The 15,462-nt window shown below is 47.0% G+C and overlaps 1 protein-coding gene across 3 annotated transcripts in view; it reads right to left on the bottom strand.

Moving 5' to 3' along the window:
- The window catches only part of F13A1 (coagulation factor XIII A chain), a 180,259-nt gene that overhangs the window by 21,462 nt on the left and 143,335 nt on the right, over positions 1–15,462 (bottom strand). For all 3 annotated transcript variants that reach the window (XM_033114690.1, XM_033114688.1, XM_033114689.1), the window contains exons 13-14: positions 13,695–13,982; positions 7,147–7,307 (exon numbers count right to left, since the gene is read on the bottom strand). In XM_033114690.1, the coding sequence (XP_032970581.1) occupies positions 7,147–7,307; positions 13,695–13,982 (449 nt within the window). The remainder of the gene's footprint in view (positions 1–7,146; positions 7,308–13,694; positions 13,983–15,462) is intronic.

Below are 15,462 nucleotides of genomic sequence, written 5' to 3'. Positions count from 1 at the left end.
GCTAGGGTTCAGGGGTTCGTTGGAACACAGTCTCTGTTTTGATTTTGTGCCTTGATGGAAAGTTTCAGATATTTAGGTTCCCACGGAACAGAACAAAACAAAACTGTAGTTAGGTCTACAGTTGGCTATCAAGCCATTTGGCTGTAAGGCATTTTGGGGGCACTTATTGCATCTCAAGTGGCTTCCCCAATTTTCACCTTTCCTGCAGGATAAAGGTATATGAATTGGGTTGTTGTAGGAGCAGGGCTCAGGTACCCACCGCAGCAGTCGTCTCGGCCTTGCTCTACTCTGGTTACAGTGGAGGCTTCCAGGCAGGGGCACAGAGAGCATTCCACACTTAACCTCAGGAAGAGTTGTGGGCTCCAGTTAGAATACAACATTAGAACAGTTGGTAAGAAAAACCAAGATAGTGTCTTGAGTCAGAAGAGATCTGGATGTTGAGCCAATGGCGGTGTGTGCCCATGCGGGTTAGGGAAAGGCGCCCCTTTTGGGGGTGGATGCAGCTCTCTGCATGGCTCAGAGAGGGGCCAGTAGGATGGACTTGGTCCCCTTACAGCCTCTCCGCCCCGAGGCTGGGCAGTCTGCACAAGTGTAGGTGTTGGCCTGGAGTGAAGCCCACCTAGAAGTACGTCCTGGCACCCGCCCTAGAGGTTTGGCAGAGACATTGCCATGTGACCTGCGTTCTCCTCACTGTTCCACGTCTAGTGCGCTGAGGCTTGGCCAGTCAGAGCTAGTGGTGCAGACATTCTGCTTATGGATTTCTATGAACCAGCCGCTTTCATAGGCCCTGTAAACACCGTACAAGAGGAGTGTCCCAGGCTGTGTGGCAATGGTGGTTGGCCCATGAGAAAACAGAGCAGCTGTGCTCCTGGAGCTAAAAGGGCGGCCACTGCCAAATGGAAATACCAGCAATCTTTCCATATTTCAAAGAAAAAGTCAATAAAAATAGTCTCAATGTTGATTTTTTCACTGATAATTTTTAGAATGCTTTTTTTTTTTTTACAACTTATCTACAGAGGGGGCACAAAATAACTATTTGTTGAGTGAAGTGAATAAGTGAATGAATAAATGAGTGGATAAACAAAGGAATGAATGAATACTAGAAATTCCTTTTAGTCAACAGAACAAATAAGTAAGGATCAAATTCATGCTAAAATCTTGTTAACGCCATCCCAGGACAACACCTACACTTGTGGGGATTGTGCCCACCTCAGGGTTGGGGGAGGCAGGGAGGCACATTAAAATGGACGTTAAAATAATCTTGGAAACAGTCAATTGTTTTCATTTTAAATGTTTAAAAGACTCTAAAAATTTTTGGAGTACTTATTTGTTCATGCTTGTAATTTAAAAAATTAAGTACATAGAAAGTGGTTATAGTTTCTCTTAGCAAAATTGCTCCTGGTTCGTAGGAGAAAGTGAGTGCTGTGTTTCATGATGTCCTGAAAGTCTGTAGGTCTTGTTCCACATGATAATGCTACAGAGGTGTCGGCACCTGAGCTGTTTGAGAATAGCACTTGCAAAAATTTATTTCCCAGGTACGGAATGGAGGTCATCTGAGGGACATGTGGAAACCTCTTCTCTCTCCCCTCAGCCTTCCTCCAGGCTCTTCAGGACTAGTCTCCCTCACATGTGGGTTCCACAGGGAACAATGCACACACTCCAGACCCAGCAGTCAGATTCAAGGCCACTGGGTGAGCGTTACGTTCACGCTAGGCCAGAGGGCCACAAGCTGCTCTAAGCAGTTCTGGGTGTGACTGCTGGATTTCCAGGCATAGATGGGACTAGGCAGGGAGGGAGAAAACTTTTATCAGCAGTTGCCATGCTAAGCATCCTCACAAACATTACAGATGTTAACCCGTGAAAGCTTTGTGTTTTATATGATTGTAATTAATAGGAGTAGTATTACAATTATTAGTGCATTAAATCATTTTGCAAAGGGGGACACTGAAGTTCAGAGAGAGATAATACGAGAGAGAGAGAGAGAGAGAGAGAGAGAGAGAGAGAGAGAGAGAGAGAGAGAGAGAGAGAGAGAGAGAGAGAGAGAGAGAGAGAGAGAGAGAGAGAGACAGAGAGAAGAAAGAGGAGGTGGAGGAGGAGGAGAAAAACAAACTAGAGGTTAGGTATGTGTGGTGGAAGCTGATAGACATTGGTCTTCACTGAGAACTTACTATGATCAAGGTACCATGCTAAGCTCTTTTGAATTATTTTAATGATCCCTCCCAGAAACCCAATGAAGTCAATGCTATTATTGGACCCAGCTTCCTTCTAAGGTGATTGAGTAATTAGCCCAGAGCAGCCCAGGTAGGATTATGAACCCAGGTGGCCTGACTGCAGCCATGTCTAAGCCACTGTGCTATTCTGCCTCTGTACAAAGGGGCTGCAGGTGTCCCTCCTGGTGTTCTGGTGGTTGACTTGGGTGAGAGCATGAAAAATGTGAAACCTTCACTGCTAACTGAGAATGGGAGAAGCCCGCCAGAACGCTGTTCTCATGTTACACATCACAGATTCCAGACAAACGAGTCTCCAGCCTGGAGATGAGCTGAATTGCTGGCCACACCCAACACCGTTGCCTCCATCCTGTCCAAAAAAATAGCTCTTCATTAAAAATCAAAATGCTGAAGAGTCTGTTTCTGACTTAAAGCATCTTACAACCAGCACCACATTGGGAAGGCAGAGAAAAGTTCTGTTTGATTTTAATAAAATATACTTTCCTCATCAAAATATTTTGATAGCATGGAAACAGAGATGTGTGCTCACTAAAATTTAATGACTGTCTCTCCCTGCCATTTTCCATGTGAGAATCACACATTATGACTCATGCATGGTGGGTGCTGGGTACAGTTAAGTTATCATCATGGGGAAGAATGCAATCCAAGACTGGGTCTACCAGGATGTAAGTACTTGTCCACTGGCCACCTGCTCTACCTGGGTTGGCAGTAATGTGGATTCAGACAGGTGGGATCCATATTGATCCAGGTTGGCCTCTATCTGCTCTAAAGAGGGGGCTAGTTAAGAAGCTGCAAACCTGCTGCCAGGCAACTCTAGTCCCAAGGCTGAGCTGGGGACTTCCAGAATAAGAGAGCGTCTTGGGCAAAGGCTTTGAAGAGAAGGGAGAAAGAAAAGAGGTTCCGACCCTGTGGAGGGCAGAGTTGATAGTAATGTTACATTTATGCTCTAGAATCTTCTCTGAAGCCTGTGTTCACAGAGTCAATTATAAAGCTCTGATCCGAAAATTTTAGGCTCGCCTTAAAAGGGCCCCAAGCTGCCTTTCTAGGTTTATTGCCACTGGTCCCCTGCTCAACTCCAGCCAACGCAGCTTCTAATTGCTCCCCATGCCTGCCATCTACCTCTCCGTGTCCCTGCTTATGTGTTTCTCTAGGATCTGGAGTGGTCTCTACGTCCATGTCCACTGCTTGAAATGTTATCCATTCATCGAGGATCATCTATTGTTTTACTGCCTGAATTTTTGATACCTCACTCCAACCAAACTCCCTCGAAAATCACAGACCCTTTTTAAGGCAGTCACTGTCTTTCTGTGCAAATTCCAGGGTGAGAGCAATGTGACGTTACTGTCAGTTCTGCCCTCCCCAGGGTAGGACCCTCTCTTCCTTCTCCCTTCTACTGAAAGCCTTTGCCCCAGGCGCTCTCTTATCCTGGGAGCGCTCTCTTATCCCGGCTCAGCCTTGGGACTGGAGTTGCCTGGCAGCAGGTTTGCAGCTATTCTTAACTAGTTCTTACCTAGCGGTTATCTGCACAGACTCCTGAGTCAGACAGACGTGGTTTAGAACCTTCACTTCTTCCATTAGGCACGTGATCATGGGCAAGTTGCTTATGAACTCTAATACTGTAATGACAACAATAACAACAGCCAACATATACTGGCTGTATACTGCGAGTTGGGCACAAGGTGTCCATCGACTCATTATATACTCACAACTACCCTATGAGTAAGTATTGCCATTCTTTCTCTTTTACAGATGAGAAAAAGTCACTAAGAGAGATCATGTGTCCAGGCTTACACAGTTATTATGTTGAGAAAACAGGCTTGGAACTCAGAGAGTTTGGTCCCAAAGCCCATGTTTTGACCACTACGCTACAGGACACTACCCTCTCGGGGCCTGTTTTCTCATCTGTGAAGTAGTGTTAGGATAATACCCACCTCATAAGATGGTAAAGAGGAATAAATCAGATAATACAAGAGAAGCACAGAGCTGAATAATTCGTAGCTCCTATCAGTGTCGTCACCACATGCTGGTCTCTTCCCTCCTGTCCGCGAGCTGAGGACAGGAGGGTCATGTTCCTTGTGCAGGAACATTCATTGCAGACCCTGAAGGGTTCTGTTAGCTGTGGACCTGTCCCCGGCTCAAAGAGATTGACAAAAAGTTTCTAGTATTTTCCTAGAACTTAGGGACATGTCCTAGACGACTCTAGACCTCTGAGCCATTGTGCTTTTTTTTGTACTTTCATGGTGTTTAGCGCCCTCCCCAGCTCGTTTTATTTAACTTATTTGACGCCTCTCTCTAAGTCTTCTGTGTAATATTTCAATGTAATGCTTTCTTTCTCCTCCCTCATTCCTCATTCCCCCTTCTTCCTTCTTCTCCCTCAGTAATCCTCCACCCTCCCCTCTGCTCTTCTCTTTCCTCTCCTCCTTTCCCTTCCCCTCCCCTTTCTGCCTCTTTTCTCTTCTCCCCCCTCTTACTCCTTTCCCTTCTCTTCTCTGTGTCTTCTTTCCCTCCCTCAGTCACTTTCAGGATGACAACTGCCATCCGGATGCCACAGCTCTGTGCTTCATATCTCCAGCAGGCTAAGCAGCCCCATAGCTCCCCAGTCCATTAGCCAGAGTTGCTGGAATCAGGGCCTCTTACAGCTCAGGGACACCTGGGTGGCCTTTAAAGTGTCAGGTGCTTTATCTAGCACACCTGCTAGATTTAGTTCGTCCTTGGGGTTAATAGGGTTAATGGCATTAGTGGTTAGGGGCAGTTTATGTGAGGATGCCTCCTGCCTCCTCTCCTGAACAATCCTGGCACTGGACAGAAGCCAGAATTTCCATTTCTCTCATGCCTGAGTCCTAGTCAAATGGTCCTACTTTTAAATATGTTTCCTCCAGAAACAGCATCCCTGATACTTTTATGGAAATTAAAAACAAAACAAAATAAAAACATAGCTCTATTAAAAAGTGCACCCTTCCTGCCCAGGTCACTCCACTTGTGGGAGAAGGTAGTTTAATTCTGCCCCTGGGGAATGAAACTGCTTTTTAAGTAAACCAGAAGATAACTAACAAATAATCTTTCAAATTAATAATGTCTAAAAGATGAAAGTTATTAGTTTCCTTCATACATCCAGTTTATTATCAGCGGTGCAATTAAATTCTATTTTGTGCTGTGGTTTGAGCACTTCACAGCTTGGAAGGGCTTTCTCCTGAGCCCTTCACAGGGACAAGCCGTCACATCACGATCACAGAGAGCATGTGGGCCTTGCCTCTGGTGGGAAAACCTCCCAGACTGAGTTCATGATTGGCAGTGGGAAAGGCTAAAGGACGTCTCCGCGTGCAGCTGGGAGAGGCCGCAGGGCACCGCAGGGAGAGCTGGCCCTGTGGGGTAGGGGGAGCTGGCCCTGCTTCTGGTAGCCAGCACCTCACGCTACTGCATTCATGCTCTCACGGGGTTGATGGCACCTATGGAGGACACCCAACACCACGTCTTTGTTTTGCCTTTATTTTCTAGTCTTCCTGTAGACCCTGCATATCCTCGTGTTTATTTGTGTCTTATGCAGACGGTGCCGTAATGAGCCTGGGACTGAGGTGAGAGGACAAAACGGAGATGATGACTGAAGTCCTTCTAGAAATGAAGGGCCTGGGGTTCTCTTCCTGGAAGGGGACTACATATCTGTGTTTGAATAAGCCTTGACCTTGGGTCACTCATTGTACAGTCGTCCTCAAGCCATCTACATGGCACCAGACCCAAAGAAAGCTGCCGTTTTGAATGCTACACCACATTTATCAGTTTTACAAATGATTCACAGAAAATTATTCGTAAGACACAAGGCTTACCTCCCTTTCTTTACCCATTGCCACCATCCCCCCTCCGCCCCCCCACCCCCGCAGGGGCATTTAAAATATGAGCAACTTTGTTTAACTTTGCTTTGTCTGTCATGTTAGAGGAATGCAACTTAGGATTTGTGTTAATCGTTCTTAATCACTTCAACAAAAATGTTCTCCAGCAACTTGGGAAGGTCTCTAAGCCCTGGATAAGGCTGGCATAAGATGTCACGCCCCCAAGGACCCTGCTGGAAACCTGGGTTCCTGCTCACAAGGGGGGAAGACGTGTCAGGGATGTGGCTACAGATGCTGCCATTCTCCTGAGACGTGGGAACAAACAGGCTACCATATTCAGCCCTCGTCTGCCAAGTTCCTTTGAGCCATTTGGGCACAGATTTCTGGTGGTAAATGGAGAGACAACATTAACACTACTCGCCAAGTGGGCCAAAACCCCTATGGGGAAAAAAGTCAGAAAATGTGTTGATCTTGGTGACAGCGAAGGGGGTTATTTACTGGAAAAGACGTGAGGGAACTTTCTGGAGCATTGGAAACCCTTTACATCTTCATCTGCCTGGTGGATGCAAGGTATATACATAAATACAAAGTCACTGTCGCCAAGCTGACGTTTCAGTCCGTGCATTCTACTGTACACAGTTACGTCTCAACGAATAATAGTGCTGTCCAAAATGCAGGTGGGAGACGATCCAAGTGGCTTCCCTTTTCTGCCGTGCCCGACCCACTTTGTGCTGGAGACAGAGTTCTAAGCATCTGTATCCATTACACATCTTTATCTTCCTCCACAAGTGTGTTTATACCCACAGGTTATATTTATATCTGTAGCCAGATCTATATATTTAAATCTGGAGAGGAGAGAAAAGTGTTGTATGTGCATGTCTATATATAGAGCTGTTTACTTCTTTCAAAGAGCAGGAGGATCCTAGCTCCACTTTTTTTTTTTTTTTTTTGGAGCAGGACACACGTTCACATACATACACACTCACACACACACACACACACACACACACACACAAAGGCACTAAAACGCAATGAGCCTGGACAACTAATCAACAACCTTGCCGATCTCCGTTGTTTGAGATGTTAAAACTGACCTTGATGATGACCTTGGGGACTATCAGCACAGTGGACTTCTGCTTGGCCAGAATATCCCCGGTATCATTGACACGAGCTGTGACGAAGAAGTGCAGGGACGCTTGTTCCAGCAGGTGGCCCAGGTACTCACCGGCTCTGACCAGCACCTCCTTTTTCTTCACTGAAAGGAGGAAAAACAAACATGCTGGGTATCAAGACCTGAGTCAGGGTCTGCTTTACTTTTCCCTGAGTGCCCCCATCTTCTCCTCAGGGATAAGCTCTTCTGCTTCTGGGTAAAGAAAGAATGTGCTGAAAATTTAATATTCAGTCAAGTCTTACTAGAGAGAATGTGCCGAATTATTCAAACTGCACTTTTGCTGTTGTAAAATACAATGCCATGCTTAAAATCAAGGACCAAGGGATTTTAACTGTGGCTGCTTTGATTTGGGAAAGGACAATCCCAAGATAGGGTGGGATCCAGATGTGGAGTGGTGATGTTCCCTCATGCAATAAGAAATGTCTCATCCAGGCCATGGGCCACGCTTGAGCAGAACTGTCGACTACCTAAACCTTTTCCCTGTAGTGCTCCATATTTTTTCCAGCTGTTTCTCCACCAATCTGACATGAGTTTTCTAATGAGAAAGAAGCTGTTAAAACCAATTTTCACCATCGGCATTCAACTCTCTCCCACCCCCTCTCCTATCTGCAACTTACAAGACCTCTGTGTCAAATGCTGGTTTCCTCAAGTCACTGAGGTTAACTTTTACGTGCTAGGGACAAACCAGTGAGGACAACATTCGGAGGATGGGGACTGGTCCTGGCTGCCTCCGTTCACCATCCGGCGGAAAACAGGGGTGGGGGTGGGGAGGGTTGGTCCCATCCCGTGGCTCTGGCCACAGCAGTGAGGTTCTGTTTGGCTGTTATCACCCACTCTCTTGATCACTCCCACTTCCCACAGCCCAGAAATCTAGAGAGCAAAGGGCAGTCCTTCCGAAGGCCAAGCCTGGGGCCGCGGTGCAGCACCCGCGGCTACGGGTCGGAGCCACGTGTTAGTGTGGCATCCTCAGGGAGCAGGCCCGGCAGGGAAACGGGTGACTGCCATGTACAGAGCACAGGTAAATATTCATGGAATCGAAGGTCTCCACTGCTGCTCCCCGGCCCAACGGCTACCTTTGGCCAACGATTCCTCCTTCCTGAGGAAGTTACTGGAGGAAATCATTCCCATGGTCATCGTTTCAAGCGCAGAGCGCAGTTCATTCTAACCCTCCAGGATGAGCGGCCGCCCCTGCGCCGCGGCCCGACCGCAGCGTGGAGGCAGCGGCGGCCACAGAGGGGCCTCCTCACTTCCGGTTTCACAGGCGAGGGCGCATGAGGCCATGCTCAGCACCTCTTCAAAGTCTCCTCGTAGATGCTTAGGTGCTGTGACCGCCTCTAGCCCTCTGACTGAGGAGTTCTCAGTGGTGGCGCCACATCACAGTCACCTGGGGGCATTTAAGACCCTACCGTGCTGGATCCCACCTCAGACCAAATCAATCAGAACCGGGGAGGTAGAGGCCTGGACATTGTTTTAAAGGTGCCGCAGTCAGACTCCAATGTGCAGCCCATGCTGAGAAGCAGTGCTCCAACAGCCAGGGGGCTGATCCCCACAGAATCAGTCCTGAAAAAGCCTCGGTTCAAGCGGAAAGGATGGCCTTTGCAACCCAGGCCCTTGCTGCGCCAAGTGAGGTCTGCAGGCCAGCAGCACCGCCAGCACCTGGGCGCTTGTTGGAGGTGCAGGTTCTCCCACCCCCACCTACTGGATCAGGACCTGCACTGATTAAGGTGCCCAGTGAGGCATATGCAGGTTTAAAAAGCCCCAGAGATAAGAGGTTCTAGCAATACAAGGGTGGACTTAGGACTTAGGACAGTCTCAGTTTTAAAACTGAAAGTCTTGTACCCTAGAACTCACTGGTAAACTGGGAAGGTTGGTAATCCTAGATCAGTGGTTGGTTGTCAACTGGCATGATTTTGGCCCCCAGGGGATGTGTGGCAATGTCTGGAGATATTTTTGGTTGTCAGAACTGGGGTTTGCTACTGGCTTCTACTGGACAGAGGCCAAGGATGCTGCTAAACATCTTACAATGCTCAGGACAGCCCCACAACAATTATCCACAGCCTGAAATGTCAGTGTGACTCACCCGAGAAACACTGCCCTAGGCTATGCGGAGTTATTAGAAGGTCCTTCCTAAGCAAGTACCAAACCACTTGGCTTGATTCCTGGGGCAGTCTTATTGCATTCAGAGCCAGCCTTTGGGATCTGTGAACTTGCCTTGATCTTGGCCTTCGAATTCTGCGGTTTTGAATGACCCAGTCATATTGCCTTCTTTGGGCCTGAGCCTGGACCCCTGGTTCCTCATGGCTTCCCTAGCAGTTAATTATCCAGACGAATACAACTTTGTGTCTCAGTTGCATCCAACCTCAGAGGAGCACATGGGACCTGGTTTTTACTTTCCCAGATCTGGACAGATGGAGTGGCAAAATGACAGGCCTTGAAGAATGTGCATTTTCTCTAAGTCAGGCAGAAAAAAATAGAGAACCATATGATTCCACTGATATGTGGGATATAAAACTGAAAGCAACAAAGGAACAAGACAAACAAAGAAAGAAACAAAAACTCATAGACCCAGGCAACAGTTTAGTGGTTACCAGAGGGTAAGGCGGAGGGGATGGTAGATGAGGGTAAAGGGGATCAAATATATGGTGATGGAAAGAGAACTGACTCTGGGTGGTGAGCACACAATGTGATATATAGATGATGTGTTACAGAATTGTACACTTGAAACCCATGTAACTGTACTAACCATTGTCACCCTAATAAATTTTAACGGAAAAAAAAAAGAATGTGCATTTCGCCTCTAGCTGCCTCCAGAAATAATTCAAGAAATGGACCTCCTCTGGCTATTTCTAGAGGGCAGTGTTTGACCACTGGGTTCCTTTAGGCTGGTGAGATATGCCTGACTGCTTTCCACCAGTCTTTACAGAGGCTCTTGCTGCCTTTATAATGTTGGTATCAGGAGCCCTTAATCTCTGAGGCAGAGCATTCTCTAAATCATAGCACTAAGGAAAATGGGCTGTGATTTGAGCCCAAGAGAACAGTGCTCCTGAAATAGTATGTTATGTAAGTGTTGTGTTTTTGCCACCACACAAGAAATTGTTCTAGATAAAGTTTATTAAACGTGGCAAGAGAAAGAATAGCTTTCCATTCTATGAGTGGTGGTGCTGGGATCCTGCCAGTATCATTTACGGTGTCTGGGGAAAGCCAAGGGAGACACAGACTGGAGCTGCCTCATCTCTTTTCCGAAAAGCAAAGAAAACTAAATATAGCCAAGTGGAAATGGTAACACCTTTGAAGGTACTGGAAGCTTTAAGTTATCCAAGTCTTCCAAGCTGATTCTAGCCCACACATTTCCTTTAATCATCAATCTGGAAAGTATGCCTCCCATTCTACTTGGAAAACTTTCTTTGCAATACAGCCTCCTAGGAATGTACTGTGACCTGCTAAATCAAGGTCTAGAATCATGTGGCTTTTTGCAATAATGTGCAATTTAGTTTAGATTGCAATATGCAGTTTATTGCATGCAGTTAATGTCACCTACCTACAGGGTAAAGCAAGAAATAGTCTCCAACTCCCTTCAAGTTATTCAGGACAAGCCCTGGGGTGGGCCGAGCGGATGGGACCTATATTAATATTGAGTCAGGCTTAGGTTTGGTCAGCTGTCCCTAGATCAGTGACTGACAGAGCTAATATATCATGTCATTCTAGTCCACTAACTCATATAAGATCATTCGTTTATTGGATTAGGGAGAGAAGGGGAAGGAGATTGAGCGGTGGGACTCTTGGGAGGTGGTAAAGGATGGTATATAGTTCCCTGTCCAGGGCAAGAGGGCCAGCTGGACTCCAGGTAACAGGGGCTTGAGTAGAGACACTGGCCCACGTAAAGCCCAAGTTTACACCAAGATAGTTCGTTGTAGTTGCCTGAATGGGACCTGGCTTCCATTATCGGCTTTGACTCTAATACTGTGTGTTACCTTGAACACATCAACTCATCTTTCCAGGCTCAGTTTCCCAAAATGTAAACATGTTGGAACTTAACACGAGAGCCTGCCATGTGTGAAGCATCTCACATATATTCACCTCATTTAGTTTCCTCCACGGCTTCCTCTCACACCGCACATCTGATCTGTCAACCAATCCGGTAGGCTCTACCTTCAGAACAGACCTGTATCTGACTCTATATTTCTCTCACTACCCTACCATCTTTCACTGAACTATTGCAATAGCATCCTGTCTAAGGTTCAGCCCTAATTCCCCTAGAGTCTGTTCTCCACACAGCAGCCAGAGTGATCCTTCAAAACCTAAGTTAGATCATGCCACACTGTTGCTCTGAACCTTCTAATGGCTCCTCAGCTCACTCAGCATCAAAGCCAAAGTCCTTACCCGGCCCTGCAACTCTTTTCATGGTGTGCATCCACCATCCCCCTTTGCCACGTTTGCTCCCAACTCTGGTCTCCTTGCTGCTCATTGAACACCCAGACATGCTCTGGCCTCAGGGCCTTTGCACTTACGGTTTCTTCTGGCTGGAAAGCTCACTCCTACCCTTCTGTCAGGTTTCTCTTAACATCACCTATTAGAGAGGATTTCCCTGATGACCTCACGCCCATCAGTGTTCCCTTATCCTGTTTTGTATTTTCCTATTACATGCATAACTACACTATATATTCACTTGTTTGATTGTTTATTGTTGAGACCCACTCCCACCACAGGAGACCATAAACTCCATGAGAGTAGGCACTTCTGTCATGTTTATTGCTATGTTTTCAGCACCAAGCAGCACCCAGACTTGTAAGCACAAAGTAAAAGTTTGGGGAGTGAATCAACAACTCTACGATGTGGGTGGTATTGTTCCCATGTACAGAGGAGGAGAGTGGGCTCAGGTGACTTCAGTAGCCTGCCTGGGGACACACAGCTAGTGTGTCATAGTCACATCTCAAATGCAGATTTGTCTAATCCAAGGCTCAGGCTCCAAAATCCACTACACCTTCCTGCGCTAAACAATTGCGATGACCATTTGGCTCCTGAGTCCTTTATACCAACTGCTCTTTTCTATAAGATTTCTCTTTCCTACCCTGAGGGATAGGAAAAGTGCTAGACCTTCCAGTTTCCAAAGAAAATAACCACAGTGCTTGGTTTCCTAATTGTTAAAGCCACATTATGGAAGCTAGGGAGGTTTGCTTCCTTCAAGTTTGGGTAGGTTTCTTGGAATTAGGATTTTAAGGAATAGAGTCCCATATTTCTAGGAATATCTTTCTGAAGCCTCACAGGGTAGTTACTGTGGCTTGGTGCAGACACCAAATCCAGAAAGTCTGAACACTATGGAGACGTGATTTGGTCATCTCAGGGGAGCATATTAGCCTTGCTTGCCTCTGCTAAAACTCATTATTCATATACCTTTTAATTAGGTTGGTGCAAAAGTAATTGTGGGTTTTGCAATTATTTTTAACCTGTTAAACCGCAATTGCTTTTGCACCAACTTAATACTTTTCTTTTGCAATGCCACATGTCAGGTCAATGGAAACCTGATGCCCTGAAGTGTTCAGGTCCTTTACCAACCGGCTCTGCCTGGAGACCAGTTTCTTGCTGTTGACTCATTTTGCCAGCTGTGTGACCAACTGTTGTGCCCACTAAATACGAGGACCCCAGGGAATGAGATTAGTCAAAACTGTAATCCCAGAGCAAGCTGCAGCACATCAATCTCAATCCTGCTTAAAATATCCTGAATTTCTCTAGTGCAGAGATGCTTTGGAGGGGCAGGCGTAGAGCAAGGCTGGAAGGGATGAGGATGAGAAGGAGGCCCCTGAGAGATGGAAGGGGAGCGAAGCCTCGCAGAGGCTCCAGAGAGCACAGCCTGAGTGCCCAGTCTCCCTCCCAAGGGTAGCTCTTTCCTCATACATCAGACAGATCGTTTTTCAGAAATGGCCTTTATGCAGAACTTAGACCTCCCTGCCTTCTAAATGGTAAAGCAAACCCCACCATTCCTTCTGGGGCAGCCCCCCAGAAGCCTTTCCTAACTCGGGGAGAGAGGCACCACCAGGGGGCCTGTTTTCTGAGATGTGCTTTTCACAAACTTTTCTGTGCAGGCTGATGCTCCTAGATCTTGTTAAAGCGCAGATCCTGACTCCATAGGTCTGGGGGGCCTGAGGGCCTGCATTTCTAATCAGCTCCCCGGGGTGCTGCTGCTCCTGTGCAGGGGCCACACTTTGAGTAGCAAGCAGTTAAGTTATATTTCATTTTCATGATTCATGCAAATGTCAGCGTTCACGTCTATGCATGAGACATGAAGAGGAAAGGTGGGGCCTCCCTGGAAGTTGGTTCTCCCGTGTGCTTCACACTCTTGAACTCTGGGCGGAACTCTAACTTTGATGGAAAGTTATCAGGGGATGTCTGCGTGAGCCAGGCGGAGAAGCACATCACAAGTCCTGGAGGAAACAGCAAGCCCCCACGCCCCCCGTACCCCCACCATCAACTTACAGGACAAAGGCTCCAGCGTCACATCGAATGTCTCATTCTTGAATTCCTCCTTGGAGACGCCAGTGTAGAAGGTGATGCTGCCCGTGAGATAGGCTGAGACGGTGTAAGAATTGGGGCTGTTATTCTGGAAGGTGATGGTGAGCGTGAAGTCTGTCCCCAGCACGGCCTTTTCCACCACAAAGTCCATGTCCACGTCAGACCTCGATTTGGCGACACCATCTGTGTTAAGGGGCTTTTTAACTCCGTACATCAGGGCAGTTTCCAGGGCCAACCTCTCTTCTTTCTGACCTAAGACAGACACAGAGATGATGACAGGGAAAAAGCAATGCAATCCATCAAAGAGGAAGTCGCACTAATAGATAGTCACACTGCACTCTGGGCACTGTGCGCTGTACCTGTTGGCTTGCCTCACAACTTCCTTTGCGATAGGTGACGTGTCAAAATTATTCCTGTTACCAAGTCTGCCTAGTCAAGTTCCCAGACAGTCATGACCTGCCCAGTGGCAGAGGCAGGCGGTGTTCCCCAGGGCCCGTCTGAAAGGGGACCGCTAAGGGGCTAGCTTTAAAGGTTCTTTCTCCAGTTCGATTGTTTCAGGGTTCAGAACGTAGAATCGGCAAAATCTAACTCTTCGCAAACTGTGGTATGGATTTGCTTCCCTCCACAAGTCCTAGCCACGTAGCTAGAATTTGGGGATCTCTAAGCAAAGATTTTAGTGATAGTTGCATCTGGCCATTCCACGTTCTGCAATATGAATTTTCTCCTATTCATGGATCTCCCCAACAAGACCTGTGTTCCTCACCTGTCTTTCCATTTCGCCTGCCAGATCGCTGCCCCCTGCACAGCACACTGTCCCCACACTCAGATGGAGCAGACGGTTAACAAGCCTTCCCTGCAAAGGGCTCGAAGTCCAAGTTCCCTGGGGGAGCACTGGGTTCTCTAGTGCATCCTGGAAGTTCACAACATTCAATAGCCTATGAAAGGGTCTCAGGTTGCACCCTACAGTGAGGAGACTTATTTAACACCAGATTTTCCAAAGTCATCTGACACTGAACGCATTTTTTTTTTTTTCGAGGGACACCTGTTGGCCTCTGGTGGTGCAGTCTGACTGAGACTGTGTGCTGTTTTTAGGAAAACGTCACATGTAGGATTTCCAAAGTCGTGGTGAGGAGAAGAAGGTAGGGAGAAGAGGAGGTAAGGAGAAGGTAAGAAGAAGGGGTGAGTTGGAAAAAGAAAAATATAGCTTTGCGCAGGTGAGGAAGTGAGAAGTTCAGGTACAAGATAGGCCTCGGAGCTTGCTGCTCCCAACTGTCAAATCAGCTGGGCTGACATTCCTCACACAGCACTGAATACGTGTTTGTCCCTGAGAGACAGGGCCTGAGGAGGTGTGACAGGATCAGCGCTACCTTCTTTGCCACCCTAATACCTTCAGATGTCTCTTGTGCCTTGTGCAAAATAGAGGGGCACATCTTGGGGCTTGTAAAACTAGTCATGGCAATGGCTAGCAAAAAAACAAAAATGCTGACTTTTATAATTCTCTTAATTTTAAGATATTGTCTTCACTTTACTTAATAAAATGCAACAGAGATGAAGAGGTCAATCACTAAGAACTATCCTTGACAGCTACCTATGCAATGAGTGTTGTGGTAACTGTGCACTGTATGTTATCTCATTTAATCCTCAGAACAACTCGACAAGGCAGCCACCATTATTATCATCATTTCCTTGTTTGTAAAACAAGGAAGCTGACATCATAGGGTCGATAGGTGGA

Source organism: Rhinolophus ferrumequinum, chromosome 9 (genome assembly GCF_004115265.2).
Source record: "Rhinolophus ferrumequinum isolate MPI-CBG mRhiFer1 chromosome 9, mRhiFer1_v1.p, whole genome shotgun sequence".
In the NCBI taxonomy this organism is placed as follows: Eukaryota; Metazoa; Chordata; class Mammalia; order Chiroptera; family Rhinolophidae; genus Rhinolophus; species Rhinolophus ferrumequinum.
This window is presented reverse-complemented; position numbering and strand designations above follow the sequence as displayed.